The 25,879-nt window shown below is 42.5% G+C and overlaps 1 protein-coding gene across 1 annotated transcript in view; it reads right to left on the bottom strand.

Annotated features, from left to right (window-relative positions):
• Positions 1 to 25,879, bottom strand: part of RAPGEF5 (Rap guanine nucleotide exchange factor 5) — a 179,989-nt gene that overhangs the window by 96,902 nt on the left and 57,208 nt on the right. The window contains exons 8-10 of the mRNA XM_014937639.1: positions 23,905 to 23,953; positions 9,047 to 9,123; positions 3,225 to 3,350 (exon numbers count right to left, since the gene is read on the bottom strand). Coding sequence (XP_014793125.1) covers positions 3,225 to 3,350; positions 9,047 to 9,123; positions 23,905 to 23,953 — 252 coding nt within the window. The remainder of the gene's footprint in view (positions 1 to 3,224; positions 3,351 to 9,046; positions 9,124 to 23,904; positions 23,954 to 25,879) is intronic.

Below are 25,879 nucleotides of genomic sequence, written 5' to 3'. Positions count from 1 at the left end.
GTCTGAAGCAACCTGCTGTAGAAACACAGTGGGCAGCACCAGAGGAGTCCCAGCTCCATTTTCCATTACGTGTGTGGGACACAGTACATGTGGAGAGGAATTATGCATATGCACAATTCCAACCCTCTGTTCAAGCTGTGGGGTTGGTTTTTTGTGGGGTTTTTTGTATTCCTAGAGGAGAACAAACCAGAACTCTGCTTTGGGCAAAAATTCCCATTGGGCAAAAACTCCCCATTGGCCATCTTGGAAGGAGCAGCTTTACTTGCAGGCGGGTGACAAAGCTTCAAACAGTGACACCGCCCCAGACTGACTGAAAACCCTGAAAGCCCTGCAAACCAGCAGCATTTCTGTTTCCAGGTGGGCTACCAGGAGGCCAGCTTGGCTAGCTGGGTCTCCAAGTGCGGGGAGAGGAGACCAGAAGGGTGTCCAGGCGTCTCATTTATGGACCAATGGCCATCCCTATTGAGATACCTACTGAGAAATGAGGGTTCTGTGGAGAATCACAGAATCATCTAGGCTGGAAGAGACCCTCGGGATCATCGAGTCCAACCATCTACCCTACTCTAAAGTTCTCCCCTACACCATATCCCCCAACACCACATCAAAACGCTTCTAAAACACAGCCAGGGATGGTGACTCAACCCCCTCCCTGGGCAGCCTATTCCAATGCCCGACCACTCTCTCTGTGAAGAATTGTTTCCTAATGTCCAGTCTAAACCTACCCTGGCGCAACTTGAAGCCATCCCCCCTTGTCCTATCATCTGTAACTTGGGAGAAGAGACCGACCCCCCCCCTCTCTACCCCCTCCTTTCAGGTAGTTGTAGAGAACAGACAGAGCTGCTCCGTTTTATTCCCTACATTGAGTGCCCATCACTCTCTGTTTCTAAGACAGTAATGTAAGAGTAAGCTAAGCTTTTAAAAATAAAGAAATAAATAAATAAAGACAGACTGGCATGCTGCACGCATCATTTTGTTAAGAACACCACACCCTGAACATGTTGTTCCTCGGACGTTTAGGAGGAGCAGAAGGGACCGGGCAGTAAGCCGATGGCAATGAATCTGCCATCACTTCTGTAGCAGCAGGATGAAACGGGAAGGTCTGAAAGCCCCCATCCGAGCGGTGCTTACTGCAATCCAGTCTTCTGCTTTTCTCCTTGGAGAAAGAGAGGGAACAGCTGCCCGGAGCAGCGAACTCTGCCCGGCCGGCCAAATCCTGCCACCTGCATCTGTGCCAGAGCAGCCCTGGGACCGCGCCGGAGGAAGGGAGGGAGAGGAAGGGATGGAAGCTCACAGCTTCCTGAACGTAGGCAACCCACCGTCCCCACCCCAGCGACGCATGGAGTTTTTCCAGCGAAAGTCAATTAACTGAGTCAGCTAAACTGAGAACCCTAGGAGAGACCTTGTCCCAGTAATGCCTTCTGGGTGACTATTCCCGAGGAAATCAAGGGCTGGTTGGGGGCTTATCAAATGCACCCGCACCCAGGATCACCAGGTTCACTCACATCTGGGCACAGGCTGTCTGGACCCTAGGAAAAAGCCACGTCACCCCCCACCTTATATCCACCAGCAACGTGCAGAAAAGGGTGGGGGGAGCACACCGTCACTTGTTATTGTCAGCCCTGGCTGTAAGACTGTCCCCACCCAGAAATAAAGGGCACAAGAAGAACATCCTGGGCGTCTCTCAGGTGATTTTTGTCTTTCCTGTCACCTCCTAGGGTTAAAGGCACATCTTTGCCCCAGAGCAGTAACTGCTGTGTTACACCCCTGAGCATGGATACAGGCAGCCTGCTCCAGCTGCCGCTAAACTGAAGTCACTCAGCTCCTAAATAGCAGCAATTGCTAAGTACCGTACTTTTCAAAGGAGAAGAAAAGCTGAGCACTTCTTTCCTTTCCATTTTTGGAACTGTGCTGTAATCTGCGCAGCTACAGAGCTGCAGCTGACACCACATCACCCTCTGCAATGACCGGAGCAAGCAGCAAAAAACATCCACTGAATTTTTGGAGTATCAGTCCCAGCATTCCCCTCTCCCCCTATGCCCACAGCATCTGTAATCTTGCTTCCAAATCCTGAAACACAATTAGAAACCTTCCCTAGCTTAAAATCTTCTTTACTTAAGCATCTAAACTTTTAATTGTGCTTTGCTGATACGGTTTAAAGATATATGGAAATTCTGCCAGATGTCCACGGCTAGTGGATCTGCTGAGGAACAATTCAATCTCAGGGATTTGAGCCTGGCTAATTACCCTCCTCCCTCTTGCACACCTAGCGATACAATTAAATATTTAACTACACCAGACTAGATTTTATATGCTGCCGAAGAGAGCAGCATGAAGCTCTGAAATAAGATTTCATCTTTCTTTTTTCCTTTATGCAGCCTTACTTCAGTAGAAATGAGCTCGCAGATGAGCTGAAAAGTATTTCTTTTCTACAGCACATGTCTTTTTTCTACTGTCCAGTGAGCAGAAAATGGAATAAATTACATATACATTATAGCAAGACACATGAGGACTAGGTGGGTTTTTTGTTGTTTCCTGCAGTTGTTATCTGGGAACCTTTAGATGAATATGCAATCAGAATAGAAATCTTTACCAGAACAGAATTAGGATACATTGTGCCATAAGCAGAGCAGTCAAGTTTCAGTGCATTTTCAATCCAGTTATTAACATCTGAATAAGTGCTTTCAGAAGCAACAAACAGAATGCTCCTTTCCTCAGTGTAACTTTTGGTTGAAAACATGTTTTTTAAAGAAACTGCAGAATTCTCTACCCAGACTATTCTTTCTAATTCACACTGAAAAGCTCTAGCCAATGCTTGCTTTCAAATGTACCAGCAGCAAAGTAATTTTCTTTAAGACAGTTTAAAGTACTTTAAGCACTCATATACCTTACAGATTATTTAAATACGCACTAAACCCCAAATATGTCATAATCACCAAAAACAATTTGGTAGAAAGCCCCCTGAAAACATCTGCTATTTCCTATGTGCATAAGATATTAATAACAGTAACTGACAGTTAATGACAGCATCATAATTTAAGTGTGTTGACAATTATTGAACTGAACGCACTTCGGAGAAATGTAAATGCCAGAGGAGAGCAGCTACAGCTCCATGACTAATGTGTGCCCTGGATTCTGACCATCAGCTTTGCTATTTCAGTTTTGTGACCTAAATCTCCCTCCCCTACCAGAAAGAAACAAAAAAACCCAAACAAGAAATGACTTACTTGTTCTGCCTTCTCCAGCGGTTTTCTGTCCGCCTGCAAAAACTGGCAGTTTTCTCTCGCCAGCTTCTGGACCAGCTCGATCCGTCCCATGTCATCTCTCCCCTGGAGTTTGCACAAAACCCCTGCCTTAAGGGTGGGAGAAAGAGCAAACAGATACTTAAATCCGCAATCCCAGGACATGACACCGCCGCAAATTTCAACCTTAAAAGAAACGCATCTGATTTCTCATATTTGCTGTGCTTGGGCACCGCTGGCTGAACGCAAATGAGTTGCTGCTTCCTGGGAAACAACCGGAGAGGAGCTGAGGCACATCTGACTCTCCAAACGTAGCTACTTCGGAGGCACGAAGGCAGGGCTAACTAAATGAACCGCTCCTCCGAGTGTGGCTATCAGATAGGCTGTGTTTTATTTGTTCCTGTCAGCCTGTTTCCTGTTACATAAGAGAACAAGAGCAAGAGGTTAAAAAACTCATGGGAAAGTTAGCCAGGAGCAGCCCTGGAAAAAGAATGAAGCGCAACACAAGGCGCTCCTAAAAATAACAGCCTGCAACTCCCTCCGCATTTTTCACATACGCCAGCCTCAAGAGTTAAAAGGCAGTTGCGTCGCGTTTATTTATTCTGGAAATAACAAATCAATATCTCCTGATTTTGTTTAGGGAAGAAAGTGGGATTTGCTTTAAAAACTATGTTAGGACTATTTTTTTTGGCTCGTGTTCTGCCAGTTATTCAAGCTATGCTGATAGCCTTGCGTCAAAACAGTCAGCGTTGGTTGTTTCATAAAAAATGCCATATACATATATATATACATATATATATATATATATAAAAAGACGGATTCTTGCTTGCACTCAGGCACACCAGACCCATCACAAAGTTAGCTGATGAGGGCTAAATTGCTCCCTGCAAAGTCAGTGGCTGGTACCACTGTCCATCATTTGGTCATGGCTACAGTCTTTGCCTAACTGAGACCTGGCTCGGTGACACCCCGTGGTTTTTATTTGCCCAGATGTTTCCTGATGAGAACAGCACATCCCAGGGGAGGGCCAGGCATGTGGCATGGCTATGCTATTGCTCTATGACTTAAAAGGCAATTTGCAAATAAACTTTTTTTCTCCAGTTCTTTCATCCTTTTCCTTCTTCTATTCATCCTGAGCTTTACTGAACCAGTATGTACTCCAAAATTCATAAAGCTTCTTACGAGTCAGGATCAAAAGCCAGGGATACTATGACCACTAACCATCAATCCTTTGCCCTTAAGAAACTCCTGCCCATGACAGGAGAAGGTGTGAGAGTGCCCACCCAAACCATCCTAGAGTCCCCTGGTTTCTCCAAGGAAGATGGAGATGAGAGTTAAGGTTTCTTCAGCTGAGGAGGAAAACAAATCCACCTTCCAAACAAGTGCTTTAATGCTGATGGAAAAAATCAGGCTCCATGACCAAGTCCAAAGAGTCATCCTTACCAAATTACTTGAAAGAGATTTTTATATGCCTACATTTCTCCAGTCTGGGTGAAGGCATCTCCTCACAACCTGCATCAGGCACTTGTGCTCTGGAGAAGTCAAGAATTTCAGATACAGCCTGTGCTTTGTCCCCATTCTCCTGAGGAGCCCAGCTTCCCACATAAGGAACCTACACACTGGTTTGAAGGTCAGAAATCTGCCGAGAAAATAAGGAATTGCAGTGCCTAACCTGAAGGTCCTTATATTTTCTAGGAAATTACTTCCTTATCTTCTAAATCCAGGACATGGATTTATGAACCAGTTCTGACACACCGCTATCACCTGCAGATCAGGAGTAAGACTGATTTTATCAAATGTGGAAGAATATACTGAACTAGTTGTCCAGACTCAATCAATAGAGAAAAAAGGTTTTTAGAAGAGAAAATTTTTTTACTCAACAGTAGACATTTAAAAATGGTCAGATGAGTTGTTTCCTAAAAGTCTCCTTTTTCTCCAGTAGTTTACACAGGAAACCTAGGCGATCATCACAGACTTGTTGAGGTCCGATGTCTGCACTTCACAACACGTTGATGGCTTGGGGACATCAGCTAGAACCAAACCTGCTTATTCCATGGCTTCTAGCACAGAGTATAACATCTGTGCACCCTAATGTCTGCACTTCACAACACGTTGATGGCTTGGGGACATCAGCTAGAACCAAACCTGCTTATTCCATGGCTTTGGGATTCTTCTAGCACAGAGTATGACATCTGTGCACCCTAATCCCCCCAGGCGTGTAGGTTAAGGACAACTCAAAGCATTATAGCCTATTAGGGCTTTGGGAATATAGAGATTTACTGTCTTGATGGATCTGGGATCTTAATACTGTGGAGGCAGTATTTCACACCTTCATGTTGCACCCAGACAAGTCAGGCCATGACCTACAAGTGGCAGAGATGGTTACGAGTTCCTGTATTTCAAATGTCAGATGGACATCGACAGAAATGCAGTGTTCACTCTGCTGAACAAATACGCATTGATCTTCAGCGTATGAAGTAAAGCCCAATGGTTAAAACCACTTCGGTTAAGATGAGGAAGGGGGACTTCAGTTTTGGGGTGACAGTTGGCTTCAGTATGTTTGAGTGGAAGAAACGTCCCAGAGAAAGGCAACTTTTTGAACACATGGGCCTCACTCTCGTTCACCCCTTGCCTTCTGCCTGTGTTCAGACAGAGTATATTATCACTTTCTGCATGGACGAGCACCCCAGGGAAGAAGTAACTCTAGACACAAGCCCATTAGCCCTGCCACAAATATGGTCTGTATTCAAATTGGCAGTTTCATTAAAGAATCATATTGTCCTGTTTCAAATAACTACAAAAAAGAAATCTTATATTTTAAGATACATTTATATACATGTCCCCTTCTCCCCCAACTATTCTTTAATTTAAAGAAACTGCAGAGAATGTGAAAAATATATTTACTTTATTGGATTTCAAGAGGACAAAAGGTCAACTAAAAAACTTCTGGGAAGGCTAAGGTATTATTAAGTTAATTGTACATGCTTGGCTCTAGGAGTAAAGAATGCACTTGAAATACAAAAGGCTAAACATGGTTTTTAATAATTAGGAAGAAAAATATGAATCACTTTTAATTCTGATTTCTTCAATTATGCTGACTTTCCAGTATAAATCTTTCTGCTAAATGCTTACAAGAAAGCATCCAGGTCAACTAATTAATTAATTGATGACGGCTTCTGAAAACTGTTTGGGAAGATGGTGATAGATGCTGGTCGTTTTCACTTGTCAATATAAATTTAATTTTCAAGCAATACCTTTGAAGCTGTTAGACAAAAGAGTAAAGGCAAGTTGCCCTACTTGCAAAGTGTAATTTTGATTTGTATTTTGTGCAGGCACACACCCTCCAAAATCCTGCATGCCCAGGTGCTTGTGCTTAGTCTCCTAATTCACGTACACCAACAGAGATGCAAGTACTAACTTATGTGAAGATGAAAATCATAAAGTTGCGCATTTTAACTGGCTTTAATTTAATGAATGACAAAAGAATGTAGGAGCTTTATAGTAAGCTTTACTACCACTCATGGCCCAAAATTACTATAATTAAAGGTGTTTATGCAATATTTGAAATTAAATAAAAAAGCTTAATGGGAAGGAAAGTAAATTAGTCACTACCAAGGTTGGAAAAACAAAGATGCTGACAACACATTTTCTGTTTCAGATCATCCATTGGAACATACTCCCTCTGCAAAGGCCATAAATGAATACGCTAGCAGTGACACGGAGGTGAATTAAGACCTCCCTAAGCAGACTGGGAATTTTTTATTTACTTTATTTACATTTTTTACAGAATGCTCACTTTAAAAATCCCTGCACTCAATATTTTCACCACTTCTACCAGTTCTGTCAACTAACTCCAATGTAAGTCAAGCCTCTGTCTCGCAGAGTGCTGTTCAGAGCAGGCACCACACCCTTCAGCTCTGCTGTAACAGCAGAGGTTTGGGGTGGTTTGGGTTTTTCCTACTGCACCTCTGTCTCCTTCTGTGTCTGGTGAAGACAATATAATTATTATGGGCTTCACCTTTGATCAACCTGAAAACTTCAAACCATATGCACTGCCTTGAAAGATGACTTGCTTTGTCACATGCACAGTCTCAGTAAAGTGAAAAAAAATCATTCACAGCCTTAAACCAAACTGTATTTGCAGGATGGCATTTTTATGGCACCTCCTGCTCTCCTCCCGGTTGGGCACTTGAATGCTTTTGTTAACTGCCCACTTAATAATGGTTTGATTTTAAATAGATTTCAAACTCTAAAATTTTAGAAGCTGATTTCCAGCCAAATAAAAGCTGAGTGAAGCAATATCCCAATAATAAATTCTTATGGGTTTTTACAATCTGCCCATGTAATCTTACTAGCTGTAAACTGTAATCTTAGGAGCTTTGAGCACACATCGGAGCCTTTTACATTTTTAACACAAATGCGAACAAACACTTTCAAAAAATAATAATAACTACAACAATCAAGTAGAATTGAACATACATGAAACCCAAAAAAGAAAAGACAAAGCCAGATTTTTTGTGCAATGAGGTCAGTATTTCCCCCGGGTCTTTTCTGTCACTCTGTAGTGCACAGCTGAGCTCTAGAGGACTGATCCGCAACCGCACACCGATGTGAATCAGGAACCAAAGTCAGGTAACAAAATTTTCACAAGTTAGGGCTTCTACCACACTTTTTCTTTTTTTGTTTCACATAGATTTGAAACTGTGTGTAATGAAGAAAAGAGCAGGCCATTTCCCAACATCTTGCTTGAGCATGACTCTGAAGAGCAAGCTAGAAGAGCCCCGTTAGATACTGATGCAATAGGCATATCTGCACGGTCTCCAACTCTTCTGCCTGCACTCTTCAGGTGTCTACCATGGCCCAAGTCTGCTACCGGAGCTGCTCACAACCCCTCTTGGGCTCAAGATAGCCCCTACCTTTAGAAAGATACAGGTACTGCTAATTTGGCTACGTGGCTTGTACCCCTTCTTCCCAGCTTGCCCACAGACACCAGTGTGAATCCTCTCTCGCACACAGTTCCTCAGCAGGCAAGGTGTTAGGAGATAAACCAGAGAAAGGAACTGCAAGCTGCTTACGTTGGAAGGAGGAAACGTGGCAACTGGTGGGGAACATAAGATTTGCCAGAGGAATATAGGAAAAAGAACAGCCAAGACTGGGAGAAAGCAATTTTAAATTAAAAGCAATAATCAGTACCAACATAATGAGCAATATAGTTACACTTGCACAGTTTGAATGCCTGAACTGGATGATTGAATGAACTGGAGATTAATCAAAAAAGATTCACAGAATTAAAAAGGGTAAGCAATTCCACAATAAAATACTCTAAAGGCAGCTAAGTTTCTTCTGAGCAATGTCTAGAAGTATGCTTTGGTTGTAAATGAGGGCAGTTAGGGAAGGAAAAAGAAAAGGTTGTTGCTTACACTCGAGTGATTAATAAGTATCCTCATTTCATTGCATGTCTACTTACAGTGATTAAAATTCAATCAAAATGTCACATGCCCTTGCCTCCTAAAAGACATCTCATTTTATTTTCACATCTGGTATATGCTATGCGTATTATCGAAAAAGAGCAGAGAGATAGTTGAAGAATGCGCTCCAATTGCAACATCATGGGATTAATTCCCAGAGTAATCATCAATCTTATTCTAAATAGTCATATAAGACAAGATCCAGCAGACTTTCTCCTTCCTATGGGCTCCCTGTGCAGAAATTTGAAGAAAATCCATTTCCCAGAACTACGGAAAGAAGATCCTTCAACTTGTAGATCTGAAAAAGTTCCCAAGACACCATTAATCTTACACATTTACCTGAGCATCAGAGGTATCCTTGAGCTCTTCTAGTCCTCTTATTTCTTGACTGCTGTTTTCTTCATTTTGATGAATTGCTAAAATAAGAAAAAAAGAACGTATTGGAAGTAGGCAGGTTTAAATCACAAGAAGCAGCAAAGTAGCATGGCCCGGGTTACATCAAATAGGATGACCATTCAAGAAACAAGAAAGCTAAACTTGGAATGAGGTTAACTCCTTGAGTGGTTTTGAAAAAATCCTCTAAGGTATACCTTATTGGGTTTGGACAAATCCTAAATAAGGTATACCTTATTTTTTCCCAGGCAGTAAAAAACAGTACTAAATAGTTCTATTCCTGCTACTGTTACTCCTGATAAAATGGTGACATTTAAGAAAACTTCACTTTTCCATACATTATAACAAGACCTGGTGACTCATAAAAAATAAAAAAGAAAATCAGACCTCCCTTTACTTTCATTATATTGCAGAAGGTCAACTCAGACTAAACAAAATAAACAGATTTATCCCTCATCTCAGACTTGGAAAATTCTTTATAAGCAAAGTGATCTCAATCTTAACAAACAACCACCACTATCCATAAAAGTCCTCTCCAGAAATAAACGGTAGCAGAAGACATTCTGTTGAAGTTTATTTGCTGCTGGCACGATAAGAGAAACCAGTAACTCAGCTCAATGAACATTGCTTAACACCAGCAAGTTTTGCCAGGCTTTAAAGAAAAAAGTTTTAGATCAAACTTGTAATCTCCACAAGGGTCAAACCCCAAGTTACCATTTTACCTAGCTAAAGAAACAAGGAACACTTTCGAAGGGACACATCCGTTTCCTGTATTGCAAACAGCTACATCCATAGGTAGTTTTACTGCAAGATACCCTTCCAGTCAGCACACCCACCTGCTGTATTTCGGTGGGACATTAAGCCCCCTGATGTTCTGAAATGTGGCACATGGCAGCTTAGAAGGGTCAGACCCAATGAAACACATGCAAAGTGACTTTACCTTACACCGTACTCATTTACTTACAAGCACCATACTCAAATATCATCAATCTTGTGTATACATCGAATCATTTGCTAGTGTAGCCATAGCAGGTGCGACAACAAAAGCGTCCTTGAAGCGGTAGAGCTGGCAAATCCATTTCCCGGACAACACCAGGCTCATGGCTTTGATGGATGGGCAGGAGGGTTCTGCTTGTGTGCTTCCTTCCATCCCCTCCCCTCTCCTTCAGCCCTGGGTACCTCAGATGATCATCAGGCTGCATCTGACCAGCCACAGCCCACACATGGTGTTTTCAGTCAAGGATCATCAGTCCTGTTTTGCCTTAAAACTATGTCTGTGAGCTGAGGCAGCCCAGGATTTGATCGATGATCGTTGAGGGAGCAGGAGAAGGGCCAGCAGGTAGCAGGTACCTTCACCAGCCACCCTCACCTAAGCCCTCCTCAACCCTCAGCCTGAATCTTTAGACATGCAGCCAGGTTACCACGGCTGAGCTAATACATGTAGCCACGAGGTCTAGCTTGGTGAGTCTACATGGGTCTACCACAGACAATAAGTAGCCTCACCTTTAGGCAGCATCCAGCAACTTAAAAGAAAAGCAGCTTTAGACTGTTCATGACCTTGAAAATGAAGCATATAGATTTATTTTCTTTTTACTGCAGGATTTCTGCTGATACTGCTGTGCCACATAGGGTATAATTCTTTCTTCCCCCACAGTTATGCTATCCAAAAAGGTAATAAAAAAGTCATTTTGTCAATACAGTTTACTCCATTCAGGGATCTTTTTTAATCCATTATCAAAGGAAAACAGAGGTGTGGTATAAATCTTCACTAGTGGGTTTGCTGGCATGACTCTACCAGCCCAACCTCTGAAATTCAAGGCGAATGTTGAAAACACAGGGTCAATCTACAGCTATAACAGAAAACATGTATAATGGGGGTTGTATCCCAGCAGCACTTAAAGCTAGGCAAAATCAAAATGTGCTTGGGACACTGTGGCATATCTCTGCCCCAGGCTGCAAAAGTACCAACCCAATGAAGCAGTCACCAGTGTGATCGCCCAACAGCCCCGTGTGGCCCCTGCTTTCCCAGGTCAGGGCTTCCCAAGGCAACCTACTCCATCCAGCCAGGCTGGGGGCTCTGTGCAGCCCCTTCCCTTATAACCCACCTCCCAGCCTTCCTCCCCAAGAGCTGCCTCCTCCTCTTGCACACTCCCACACGTGCGTGACCCGCTTCTACTCACCGCTGCTGGGGGAGAGACAAAGCTTTCAGGACATCCCTTGGCCAAGCGTTAGTCAGAACAACCAGCGTGAGATGGGAACATTGCAATGCCAGAAGGCATTAATGCATGCTAAAAAATGGTCATTTGAGCAATTGCAAATCACTTAAGTCTGTGGCCGCGTTAACAGAAACACAACGCTTCCCCAACTCTCCTTTCAATTTTCTGATTTGTCCTAAAATCAATTTGTTGTAGCCACTGATGGGCAAAATATCCCCACAGATGCTGGCTATTAATCACGGCATTTAAAGGAGTGGCACCTTGCTAGTAACAAGACCAGGGGCCCAGGTTTAAGTGATTTACATTGATCCAGCCAGCTTTTGTGACAAGCCCCAGCAGATGGGCGCTCTGCAAACACCTGTGCCAGGGGAAGAGGTTAGTGGCTGCCAACAGCCTTCTTGTCACTGGCCCCTGTCACAAGCGTCCCCTGCCCTGCCCAGTGCCAGGGCAAACACCCCAGAGCATCTTCAACCAAAGCAACCAGGTGGACCTTCAAGGAACAGCATGCTGTTGCTAACCCGGCCGGGCTGGAAGAGCAGTGTGCAGGGAGATTGTGACAAGCAGCAAACACCCAGGGCTGAGGGCAATAATATATTTTACTTGGCAAAAATGCAAAGAGAAAGAGAATACGTGTTCACAACCCCAACAGATACAGGTAACCTTGGGTGTTAAACAATTTTAGCATGAGCAATTTTAAAGATGATGAGAAAATGACCTTAGTTTAAATGTTGCCTAAGTGAACAGCTTAAAAAAAAAAAAAAACAAAAGCTGTTTTTATCAGCAGTTTTGCAGCTCAACTCTAAAAAAGCTGAAAAAGTTTATAATCCAAACCCATCTCTACTTGGCTTCAATGTTGTTTAGACTGTGTAAGGAATGTAGAAAAGAACCAGTAAATATTTTCTTAAAGGAAAAAAAAAAAAATCCCAGACCTCACAATGACGTTCTTGCAGCCCTCTTGGGAGAGAGGGAGCAGTTGGCCTCTTTTTCATGAAATTTCCATCACAAACTTGATTTTTGTGTCCTCTCTGCCTTGAACGAATTAACTACACCCAGGAAGCAATACTCAAGGGGTCACACCATCTCATACATTTTTTTCCATCACATGAACATAGTCCCTTTAAGACTGAAGTGGCCACACAGACTAATAACGACCTTTAATTATTTTGTTTTTTGTTACTGTATTAAAAGCTTACTACATGTTTTGTGTACAAAATACAGAAAGAAACAGAAATTTCTTAAAATATTTCCATGTACTCAGAAATTTATGTTACTGGGGATCATTACAGACACTTGAGAAATTAATTGCTGCATTTCTATACACCGTGTGCCTCCTAACCCCATAAAAATTCACAGACACCCCTTGAATTGTCCAAGGTGCTGCCCTTGTGGGCTCTTGTGAATGCAATACCAGTTGTATCCTAAAATATAAGAATTCAAGCGTAATTGCCCACCCACTGTCAGTTGGCCATTTATTTTTTAACAAAAAGGCTTGATATTGCAAATTCAACCATAGGAAAAGTAAGCGGAAGGTTAGGGTGGGATGGGAAAGTATTTCCTGGGCGAGTGTTGATTCTGGGACAGTTCCCTAAAACTGTAACATGCACATACAAAAAAGTTGTGAACTTTGGGGCTGGGCCAAACCCATCCTTCTCCACCAGCATAAATGCAGCTTTGCTCCCTGATACAAATACCCCAGCACCTCTTACGAAGCCTCAACACCAGGGAAAGACGAAAGTGGTTTCCCCTGGTCTATATGTATCTATTTAATGTTAAATTTGGGTTCAAGAACTATATTCCTGTTTCTGAGAGCACAGAGAGGAAAGAAATGCAAGCAAACACAGAGTGACCAATTCCCTTTCCTACCTGCAGCATTTCTTCTTGGGAGCAGAGGTCACCATGAATGAAAGAAAAAGATGTTAAATGAGGATTAGTTTGCTAAAGTGCAGTTCAAATATGTCCATTTGCAAATTAGCCTAGGGAATTCAGGATGTTGATTTTTTTACATTCACTTAAGGATCACAAGGGCCATTATCTCATCAGAGTTCCTTGTGTCCCCCATGGACCAGAGCTGAGATTTAGGTAGCAGATTCTTCCATAAATTAATGTTGGAACAGAGAATTCTTGTGGGGGAGACCCTTGTCCTTTGGTAATCCCATTTCAGCTCATTAAATCAGCAGAAAAGAAACAAAAGTAAATAATTTTGTACCAGCTACCTCAGCAGAATCAGTCACTGGGGGATGTAGGGAAAGGGAATGTAACTGTTGCTCACACTGGAACCGAGCACGTCCTTCGTGTCACCACTGCCCACCGAGAGTGCTCCCCTGCTTTTAGTGCCACACTACAACGTTTAACATAGATTTAAGACATTGGAAGTGGCAGCATGGAGGAAGACAAGACAGACATGCTGAAGGACTCACCTTAGCAAGAGAGACTGTCCCACAGTGAGGGTCACAACAGCCACCTGTAGCACTGTGGACCTTCTCCTGCCTATGGAAGCACCCTGCCAAGGGTTACCCACAGAGCAGTGTCTCTATGATACACTGTTCTGTATGCCCCCAAACTTGAAGGCAAATTAATTACGTTTGATGAGTAAGATTTTAAAAAGTCATATAATACAATGCACATTCTTTCATTTTAATACTTTGTCTTATTCAACGTAGCAGAATCTTTTCCCCAATTGAAAGCAGAAAGGATAGTTTAAAAAAAAAATCTACACATAAACCAACCCCTGGAACCCACGACATTGCAATCTTCCCAGAGGCTTTGCCGTATTGTGCTTTCTTCCTTTTCTATAAATGAAGTTTCTTCTTTCTACCCCTTCTGGCTGCAAAGATAACCTTCACAACACAAACCCAGGCACTAGCGTCATTCTGCTGCTGCAGCCAGCCAGACTGGAACAATAACACCAGCAGAGGTGTGAACTTCCTCCCTTTGGCTTATAGGGTGTTAACTTTGAAAGCTAATTATTTAAATGCTTAAGAGAGGGCTGCCATCACCGTTAACCATTTTGCTGCTGAGCAGCAGGCAGGGACATCTGTCCATCCGCAAGCAACTCGCCTTCAGTGGCACCCACAGGGACATTCCAGGACAGAAAGCCACCACTGCTGGCTGTCCCACTCCTCCTGTACTTACTATTCTCTCTCCGCGTTACCCTAAATTCGGGGTTTGTGGATTGGCAAAGGATTACTTTTAACCTGGCTGGGTTTGATGACCTGGTTGAGAACAGAGTCCCCAGGCAGGGCAGGGGACAGGGCACCCCGCAAGCCGGCGTTGCTGCCAGACCCCTTGTGCCACACAACTCCAGCTTCACCCCTGAGCTTGCTGTGAAGTCCAACTGCAGGGCCACGATGGCCATCCCATACACATTGCCCTGGGCAGACATGACATTTACCTCTGCCCTAGGCTTGCTCCCAAGACTTAACTTGCTCAGCGTGTTGCAAACCCTCAGGAGCATCCCAGACCTGCGAGATCCCAGCTGCCAGGTTCACCTGCACAGCCTGTACACCATCTGGATGAGGATCTCTCCATCCCCACAGCTGCTCCAGAGGCAGCTCTGCCCACCATACGGAGCTCGGTCACCCCTTAGGCTACGTTCCTCATGTTTTCAGTGATGGTCCTGGGTTTCAAATGAGGATGTTCATTTATTATTCAGTGTTGTTCTTTAACCTGCTAACATCCTAGAACATCAAAGCACTCTGCCCTTGGTAAGATTTCAATCCTCTCAGTACTATGTGCTCAAAATTTATATAAGCATCTCTTCTTTCTAGCCAGTAAGCAGAAGGCACCTACGTGCCCTGTACTGGAAGGAGACACACACCACCTTGGAAGTGATAAAGAGCCTACTTTTCAACAGAAGAACTCTGTTTATTTGACAACCCAACAGATTTTCACTGTCTCATCCCTGCTGGACGCTTATAGCCTGGCTTTCTGTCTCTGTCAAACCATCACTGTTGAAAAGACCTCAGGAATTTGCAAGAATATTCCCCGGGGGAAGGCTTCAGTGCTCTGGATTGCCAGCAGCCTTCATCAGTTGATTTATCGTCAGCTGCTGGGAAGCTCACAACTTCTAGCATTCTTCTTATATCCCAAATTTTTTGAGAGGCATGTTCCTTTTCTGTTTTGGAAGTTGCAAGCAAGAAGCTTTTCATAAACAAACAGCAAAAAAGCATCTTTTTTTTTTTTAATCACATAAATCTAAGCTAATTTCATGATTTTTGAAAACTTTATTGTTACTTTGAACAATGGAGCGTGTGGTATCACTTGTTAGTCTTTGCAGAGGGTACACAGCGAGCTCTAGAGAGGCTGGTTACTATGGCAGCTCTGAACTGTTTGACAGTGTTATAATGTTTGCTGATGCTTATTAATTTATCAGAGTGGAAAAAAATGAATAGCTCATACTGATACCACTGGGGAAACTAAAAGCCAAATCCTCCAACTTACGTAAGGCACTAACGCTGAGCAGTGGAAAGGAAGATGGGGAGCAAGTAAATGCTTTACAAACCTCCGATTTGGGACCATTTTAAGCTAGACCAGGTCCTCATGCATAGTCCTGTATTTTTCAAGTCCTAGTTCCAAATTAAAGGGGGAAAACCAACGAGCACTGAATGCCTCTGAAATCCCCAAAAGCTGCATGTAAAAGACAGCGATAATCCCAGGAATAAAACCCTCCAACTGAGAATTGGTTCCTTATTTACCATGAAACTGTAATCTTTTCCCAGAAATTACTGAAAAGAGAAAGCTTTTTAAGCTTAACATGTTTCCTTTTATTAGCAATACAAAAATTGCCTTTGAGCTTTCTCATTCCTTCCCACTATTTCTGCATATATATATGCAAATTACTGTACAGATTTCCCTTCACTGAGTACACTACATATCTCTGAAACAGTTGGCAGGCCCCTGGGGGGGTGTTGCCCAGACAGCTGTGCAATCAGCTGAGTAAATCAGCTAATTAAAGAAACAAAGAAAATGCAAAAATTATTAAAGACAGACTCCTGCTTACAGCATTGTTCAGCACCTCTTTATCCAAAAAAGCACAGCAAGCACGGGATGCATTAAAAGGTGCTTGTAAATTGGGGAACGAACTATTGCACACGTGACAATGATGCCATTTTCTCTCAAACAGCAATCTGAGAGTCACGATATTTATGCTTTGTGGCTTAAATCAATTCAATATAAATTAGTCCAGGATTTTATTTCATTTTAAAATGACAAAAGCATGAAATGTAATGTCGGTTTCATAACTGATTCCTGTATGTAAAAAATGGTCATTAACTTCTGCTTGACCTTAGGTGTAGAACTAATATTGGATTTGCACAGAGGGTACTCATTATGCTGGTCTAGTTTCCACACAGAAAAATAAGTTCCCAAGGGTCCTAGTGCTACAAGCCATTTCTCAGATCTCAGATAGGAAACAGGACTCCCAAAAATGATGCAAAAACATTTCCTCTCATTGCAGAGTTTATCACAAGGAACAGATAACAGCAAGCGTAGGAATCTGCAATCTAAACAGAGCAGAGCCAGCGTGGTAAGAAAGGAGGCTGACAGATGTAGATTTGGTCCCACTGACCCACACACCATTAAGGCGCCATTCCCTTCCATTGCATGTGAACGACCACAGGAAGGACAAACCTCAGTTTAAACAAGACTCGGTCCTGCCTACACTATATAGCCATTGGAAATTAAAGAATACCAAGTAAAGCCACCGATATTTCCCAACTTGGGCGGTTTATGGCCGGGAGACTTAGCTGCTATTCCTTTCACATTATTGTACAACTGGTTTTGTTAGGAAGTTCTGTTTTGGTTTGGGTTTTGGTTTTGTTTTTTTTTTTCCAGAACTGAAGCCTTTCATCTGGGTTTGAAGGCCCATCTTTCATCCAAGGTGGTGTTGCACTAGAAGAACACAATTTGTAAAACACCTCTGGCTAAACAAGGGAGGCATTTTTTAATAGATAATCAACTACTTTTGATTCATGGGGCCAGGAGAGGCTTGGTTTTCAATGCCTGGCACTTTGTGATATGTACGAAGGAAAAGCCACATTTTTTACACACACTTTGTGAATATACAAACTCATATAATTTATTATCCAGGAGGAAAAAAAAAGTGTAAAACGAGTTGCAGATACTGTAGGATTACTACAGGAACAGAGAAAAGCAACGTTCTTTGTAGCAATATTATCTCAAGGAAAACCATCCGATAGCTGAATGCAGAAAGCTTTAACTTTTACTCAGTGCTTTTAGACATTCATTCTCATGTGCATTATATTTAAAAATTTAAAAAAATCAAGTGGCAGTGAATGTTATCTATAGCAGTGCTGCATGAAATGAGATGTTGGGAGGGTGGAGAAGAGCCTGTTACCTGATGAGCTGATGAGTCCCGGGGAGAATGACTGCTGGGAACTGATCAAACAAGGAGGCAGGGGCAGTGGCTGAGCAGGCTGATGGCAAAGTGAAACACTGAACTCTATTCCATGGAAACATCCTCCGGGCATGGCCAGGAAAGGAGCAGGAAACAAAGAGGACTCTGAATAAATAAATTCTGTGAACTGTCTGTAAATGCCTCTCCCAAAGCACTGGAAAAAAACCATTCACCTGGGAATGGGGTTTTTTTTGCACAATTGCTGTCTTTCCAACCTTACAATGCAATCCCTTTTTGCGTATGTGCAAAACATCTGTCACCACCTACACAGCTATCCCTCATTGCTCATTCTTCTATGCAAGTGCCTCACAGATCACACAGAAAGAACTATGCCCGAAGTTCTGAAACAACAGCAAAAACCAGACTGTAAAGTGCCAAAAACCTTTCCAGAGATATTGTATATCTGCTTGTTTACAAAACCTGTACAAAGGGTACTTAATATGTTTGAGATCTAAACGCAATACTGAACTGCTCCATTCTTGAATGACATCTGAGCATTTGTTTGTAACCTCATTTTCGAGTATGTGTACAAACCTAATTCAAATTCATAATGATTTCTGAAGTTTTTGTCTAATTATTGCAGAGTAAAGTTACCAAGAAGTCTCACAGGGATCTATGCTACTTGGGGAAAAGGGCTGAATGGTAAAGATGCAGTTTCCTGAGTTAACTAAGCTGATAAAACAGCTTAGTGCTGTCAAAAGCGTCCTTACTGGGTTCCTTCCCACATCTCTCCACCTCCTGACCCTGATAAGAGGCTGCCACCCTCACTTTGTGCCAGCTCCAGCACATGCTGCTGCAATACTGCATGCTGCTCTGGCAGCCCCATCTCAGAAGTAATATAGTAGATGTGGCAAAAATGATCAGATTGAGTGGAATAGATCTGGTAAGAGCAATGACAAGCGATTTAGCCTGGAAATGAGACAACACACAGGGGTATGACAAAGGTGCACAAAATCCAGAATAGTAGGATGATGAACAGAGAATGGTTCATTCACCCCTTTCCGTCACCAAGGAGCTACATCACAACAGAGAGAGGGTCGTGGGGAATGTGTTTAAAATAAATGAGAAAAAATATGCTTTCACATACCACACACATGAATTGGGACTCGCTGCCACAGGAGATGATGAAGGTCAGGAGTATAAGCAGGATCAAAAATCAATTCCATTAATTAATGGAGAAAAGGTCTACCCAAGGCCACCTACAGTGTGGGTACAGCAAAATCCTTCTAGCCCAGACTGGTAGATGCTGAGTACGCACACCAGGAGGAGGACTGTTTGTACTTGCTCTGTTTCTCAACTCTAAGCATCCCCTACTCATCACTCACAGTAACGTCGGAGCTGGATGGACTTTTAACCTGACCCAGCCTGGCCGTTCACATGTTTTTAACCGGGCTGACATTGCCTGGAGTGTGTTCGAGCCGAGTCACGCAATCGGCTCTGACAGCTCCACTGTAGAGGTGGCGCAGCGGCTGGGGAAAGGAATAGCTCTTCACAGCTTGCTTTCCATTCATGTCGGCAAAGCTCAAGCCCCAGTGACTGTTTCACATTGAATCATCTGCCCCAAAACAAAAATACTAAGCGAATCACATGGGCAGCTAAGTCCTGACAGAAGCAATACAAAAGAAAAGGGGAAGGGTAGATATGCATACATATATGTCAGAACAGGGGGGGAGGTAATCTAGAAGATCTCATATGTAAAAGTTAGTATGTGGCAAAAGTCACGTTATTATAAATAAAATTTAAATTACCCATTTAAAAAAAAAATCAATACAGCTTGTCAATTTAAGAATGGCATGACTAGAATGTATCTAACTGTATTGTGCAAACCTGAATATCATTCTTAAGAGGGAGCAAAACCACACACAGAAGTGCTAGTGCTTTTGTGGCTGCCCTGCCCTTCACTGTGGGAGGGAGCCCTGCTGCTGCTCCCACCATGCCTGGGAAGACGATGCTGGCACCCTTCCTACCTCATCAATACTGTCAGCTATTATTTTAATTAGCCCCTGCATTCAGAAACATAACAAGCGGGGCCACAGTCTTCCTAATGGCCCTTTGCAAGAATAAAATTACAGAAATTCCTTTAAGTATAAAGTTAAAGGAATTTGCTGGGTGATGCCACAGGGTGCAACTAGGTTCAAAGTGTCTTGTTTGTGGATGGGATTAACAGCAGTTCAGAGCATCTACCTGACAGACTGTGATCTGTTCAGATGTTCCTGTGTAGCTACGCCACCGGCTAAAGCCTCCAGCCTTAGGCTATTTGCTGCTTTTTATCCTTGTGTTAGTTACCACCTCTAAACATAAGAAACATGTCATGAGCCATGACAAGCAATTGAGATAAATGCCAAACCCTGTAAACCTTCAGATGAGAGGCTGCCTTGCTGTTATGTTTCAGCACAGTTGTGGAAGCCATCAAAAAACCAGCAAGGTATAAACACAGCAATTTTAAAGCCAAGTGCCTACAATTAAAAAAAACTTGTCTTCTGCTCCAGTTACTTCCTTCCCCAAGATCTTTTACCAAAGCAAGGAAGACAGCACTTAATCTATTTATTTCTAAGGTTAAGCAAGAACAATTTTAATGCATTTTTATAAGCCATAGAGAAGTGCACAAGCTCATTTTCCCCTCTTAGGTCACCTTTATCATGAGAGTTTTATTCTAATGAAATATAAATGTGCTTTTTAGTCAACAGTGTTACTGAGGTCCATCAAAGCTTCAGGATTGCAGGCATTAATTTTACTCTCTCTTTTTTTAGCTTTATTTGCAAAGAAGCTAAAAATGCTGAGCTCCCTCTGCACAAGGGCTCTCAAGTACCTCTCCATCAGCATTGCTATTGGAGTGGGATACGTGCAGTACACATCTGAAATATGAAAGTGGAGCCCTTTTCCACAACACAGAAGTTTTTCATTTTTCAGGTTCTGCATTTTTCCTTCAGCCATCTGTCATTTTAATGTTTCTCCTATTCTTCCACCCCGCATTAAAACCAGAACAGCACTTCTTGGGGAAAGGCATTCTCCCCCACATCCCACTGATTTTTTATTCTCTCTCTGGTAGCCAACATTCAGATCAAGTCAGATCCTGTACTAGCAAGAAGTTGATGCTCTGCCCTACCTCGCAGCAGACTCAGATCTCTACCTTCCCTTTCAAAGCATTTTGTCAGTAGATACAGTGTCTAAATCTTTGAAACAGCCATTCCAGCCCAAAAATGGAACTAGTTGCAATTACTGCTTCTCATATATTTATACTAGGTAGCAAATCCAAGCTTCATTTAAACAAAATGTAAACTGTTTCACCCTGGTAAGTAAAGGCGATGTCTCCCCTATTCAAGCATAGCCAACCTTTCTAGTTGGACCCTCTTCATCTCTTGCAGAGGGTGTTTGTGGCTTGTATAGCACTTTCCACGCAACATAACCCGGTGATTACAACAGTCTTAGACAAGTAATAGGAAACTTTAATCAGCCGGTTTTTCTAGTACAATTAAATCACTGCAAAGTGCCTCTCCAGGGACAGAGGTATGTCCAGAAATTAAACTAATTCAGGAACAAATTACACAATCCTTGCATTAAGCAAGAATACTTTTTTCTTTTTTTTTGTAGTGCTAACTGGCTATCTAAAGGGAATATCTTGAAACACTGTAATTTAAAAACCACCAAACCATCAAAAACAGTATAGGAACTTCTGCACAACCGCTCTGGTTTTCGGGCTGCCAATCTCTAGGAAAGCTTTGGGTTAAGGAACCGATTACCCACCGCAGGCAGGTTCCAGCCAGCAGGTTAGGACCGTGCCCATCGCCTGCGTTCCCCAATCCTGAATCCCAGGGTGGATGAGCCAGGATCCCACGCTCTTCACACCAGCCTGGAAACCACCCCGGGCAGCTGGCCCAATAGCCATGTTCCACTCTCTCCATGCCAAAATAAATCCTGCCTCTCATCTTGGTTGGTTTATTTCCTGGAATTATATGGAGCCTTGGAGAGGGTTTGAAGAACAATATCTTCGAAAGATACTGTGGCTTCTAGCTCCAGAAGTGCTTTCTCTGAAATGTGCTTCACTTCACCAGGCACAGCATACCGTAGCTTCATTGCTAACAGTAACTGCTATGCTGTGAATTTAACCATAGCAGTAAAATAAAAAAAGCATAATCAACCACCCCAAATTTACTCTGCTCCTACTGTAGTAAAGGCATTAACTTAAATTAGACCTTACAGTTATGCCTGATCATGTAGTCATTTTTTTTTTACAGTCATCCAAGATGAGGCATAAAGAAATGCAAATTCCAACAACAAGCATACACTAGTTAAACTGACTAAAGAAGTATCTTTTGTTAGATCTAAACTGATATTTTAAGTGTTTACATTAATGTATTAGGAAAGGCTGGTCAGCACTTCAGAGCCCTACAGGGAGCTTTGTTTATTTAAGGCTGTGGTTTTTAACTGAAATATTTCTACCCGCTCAATGTGGGTTGCTATTACACCACTATAAAAGAGACTCCAAGAGCTATCCTCCTTTCCCATTTTCACCTCCTGCAGCTTATTCCTAACCCAACACCATCCCATTCTCTACTGACACAACCGTTTTTGTAGCCATCCACTGAAAGGAAATGAAAGGCTAATTCAGGTTAAAATCAATTCTTTTGGGAATGGAGTTTTTATTTATCACCAGTAGCAGAAGTAATATTTGCCAAGAATATTACTGCCAAGAAGTAGGGAAAGAGATTTTTTAGAACTGTATAATCACTAAGTAAAAAGGTACATGGCACCATACTCTTGGCCATTTCATAGCAAAACTAAAGGTTACCTTGAGCCCTCCCTTAAAACAGCCTGTTTTTCTCTGCACTGAACCAGAGCAGAAGCAGTTCCATGTTCAGCCATGATAATTCAGGTGGGACTGGGGTGACACCAGGTAAGAGCAAGCAGCTGAGGGGTGTTAACATCATAAACTACTACAGCAGTTTCAGAAGCAAAGGTATTACACAGAAGCAATTTAGGTCTGAATTCACACTTAGATTTGTGTTTACTTTCTGCAGACTTACATTTACGGATGACTGTGGATATAACCTGTAGGTATTTCTATTTCCAGACAAAAATGCATCAAACTGTGCCTAGAGTATTTTTGTAATACTTACAATTTCACAAGGAAATATTTGCAGATACATCAGCCACGTCTTCTCGGTGCCTCCAGTTTAATATATCACGTTGTATGTAGTGTATGTGTTGTGTGTAATAATTTTTGTGCTGTATTTGTAAGCCACACATAGACAGTAGACAGATACAGGTGGTATGACACAATATTATTAACAGGTCAGAAAATAGCTCAAAAAGCACGAGATCCACAGTCTCCATTTCTCAAATCACTGAAGATCACAAGAGATGCCCAGTGAAAATGCTCCCAAAGACCTCAAAGGCTGCAGAGTCAGGTCTGGCCAAGTAGGTTTTGTTGGTTCCCATGCAGTGCCTGGCAAACACAGTTCCCTTGCTTCTACTCCAGCTCAGCCATGCAGATACCCTCTGAAAGTGGCTGTGCTACCAAACCCTGACCGAGCTGAGATGACCACGTATTTCAGTGCTTTTCACTCTGCCACCAGCGTTTGCTGTAAGTGTTTATACTGTCAAAGACTTTAATTTACCCATTTGCCTTTCCTCTTCTACTGCCCTGGTAAGAGAGACTTGCCCCTACAGCCATACAGATGGATAGACAGGTCTTCAGGAAAGAACACCTTCATGGATGAAGCTGTCCTTTTGCTTTAGCATAATGAAATACATCTGACTGGGCCGGTAAAACACAGTGAAGATGGCATGATATAATGTGCCATAAAGGAAAACATAGGAAAATTATCAACTTATTTGTCTTAAATATAAGTCAAACACAGACTTAAGCTTCTTCTGTAAAGTGCAAGCCCAGAGAAAACAAGTGATTTTGGCCAGAAAAAGATCCACATTCACATTGAACTGTAACACTCTGATTTTATCAGCTAGGTCATTAGATGTGACGAGCTAGGGGAAGCAAAGCTTGACAGTAATTGCATTGTGCTATATACACAGATTCTCCAACAAGAGAGGAATGAGGTCCTCTGTCTTTGCTTCCCCATGTTAATAAGACAGCAATGACAATTCAAGTACTTCAATAAATGACAAAAGGGAACAGCATTACAAAACCCCCTCTAAATTCCAGCCTGACTCACCTGACTTCCTTGCTTTCAAGGCAATGACAGCAGCCAGTTCTCTCTGTACCTAAAATACCAAGAAAAGGAAGGATGGTTATAGTTACTAGCACAGTCAAACAAAACAAAATGCAACACTGGTAAGATACCGGTACAAAACAAAATGCAACACTGGTAAGATACCAGCTATCAATCCTTTGGAGCAGTCAGCTGCACGTGGAATTATGCAGGTACTTGGTTTTGAAGCTACAGTGACTTTTCCTAGCAAATCTATTTCCTTTTCAGCTGGGAATTCTGTGACAACTATTTTTTTAAAAAAACTTTAATTTCATGTAAATACTGCACATTCCTTAGGGAGTGGACAATTCGGTAGTCTGACCTGTAATTTATTTGCACAGCGTATCTCTTTCACAAGCACACACTTGAAACTTCTTCCTTTCCTTGTTAAATGTTTGCTTTGCCTCTGCTGAGCACACTGTAATGCTGGATTTACGGTGTGACTCCAGGATAAGAGAGCTCTCCACGCTGAGGTTTGGCTGAGGTTCACGTATATAAATGACATGTGCTTTATGGAGCTTTCAGGAAACAACCTCTCCTAATAGCATGGCTGAGCATTCCAGGACCAAAATTTATCTTGAGATGAACACACAGAAGTAAGAGCTATCGGATTTCCAGATTTACAGGCTATCTCACCAGCCACGCTAGCCAGCTCCCTTCCTCATTCTTCATACTTTCCCTATCATCTCTACATGACCAGCTACTGTCCCTTTAGCCAGCTCAACTCCATACACTTCTCTCCATAGGCCTGTTCCTTTTTTTATCAGTAAAATTCTGTATTGTGCATTGTTTTTCTCTCCCTGCCATTGTCTGTCCCATTGCAACTGCTTCAAGTGCCCTGCACTTGACCTGGAGCACCCCACACACTCTCCTGCATACACCCCAGTTCTTCCCTTCCTCTGCCCCATCCACACTCTCACTCTTCTGTATGCCCCCCAGCTTCTTCCAATTTCCCTCATTTTCCCAAGTCAGCCTCTCTTTAGTATTAAAAAAAAAATATATATATGGGACACTCCAATTAATTTTCTAGGGATTGCCTGACCTCTCTGTGCAAAGTCTCCTGCAGGGCATACCAGCCACCTTGTCTAACAGACCTATGCAAAGCTCAGGGCTATTCCGCAGTGGGAGTTTTGACACCCAGTTTCTGAGAGCATGTGAAATTTAAAACCTCATTCACAGGACATGTGGTATGATCAGAACAAGGCACAAAGCCCATGAAGGATCCCCAAAGTAATACAGTTACGACAACTGTCAACATCTCGCACAACTCTGAAGAAAAGTCTGAAAATGTGAAAAAAAGAATAGTTAATATTATATTGGTCTGAGCAGAAAGACCAAGTCACCCAGGGCATGTCAGTACAAGGGTAACTCCAGCACCCACTGGTCAGACACTCAGCAGCCACCCAGCAGTATGTTCTACGTGTGGCAGAAGGCAGGCATACAGGAGGCCACATCCTTCCTCTGTTTGCATCCTTCCTTCCCTTGTAGCAAAGGACCAAGGAGCTTTTTTTTGCTGTCCTTGCAAGGATCTTTTCTACTCCTTGATGCTGTCCCACTGAGAGGGACAGAGTTTTCTGCCACTCCAAGCAGGAAAATATGAAGGCAGTGCCATGGTTTTCTTAAATGTCGTCCTGTTTCCAGCACAATTGTGCAAGCTGGCAGAATTACCTTCCCTTCCTTCCTTCCTGTACACTCATTCCCATGTCTGGAGAACTGTTAATCATGGTTAATGTAAGCATAAGCTGCAAGTAAGATGGGAAAGAGCAATTCTTCTGTGGAAAAACAATTTGCGTGCTTGCTTGCCTGCAGCAGTTAACACACACTATAATAATACATACAAGCTATCTAGAGTTAGAGTGGGATTTTCAATAAAAGGCCAAGTTGTTTCTGAATAACAGCACCACAACTTTTCATGGCTAAACTGCTCAGACCCTCTCCC

This window comes from Calidris pugnax, unplaced genomic scaffold (genome assembly GCF_001431845.1).
Source record: "Calidris pugnax isolate Ruff unplaced genomic scaffold, ASM143184v1 scaffold11, whole genome shotgun sequence".
Taxonomy (NCBI): Eukaryota; Metazoa; Chordata; class Aves; order Charadriiformes; family Scolopacidae; genus Calidris; species Calidris pugnax.
The sequence above is the reverse complement of the archived record's forward strand: the minus strand, read 5'-3'. Positions and strand labels throughout refer to the sequence as shown.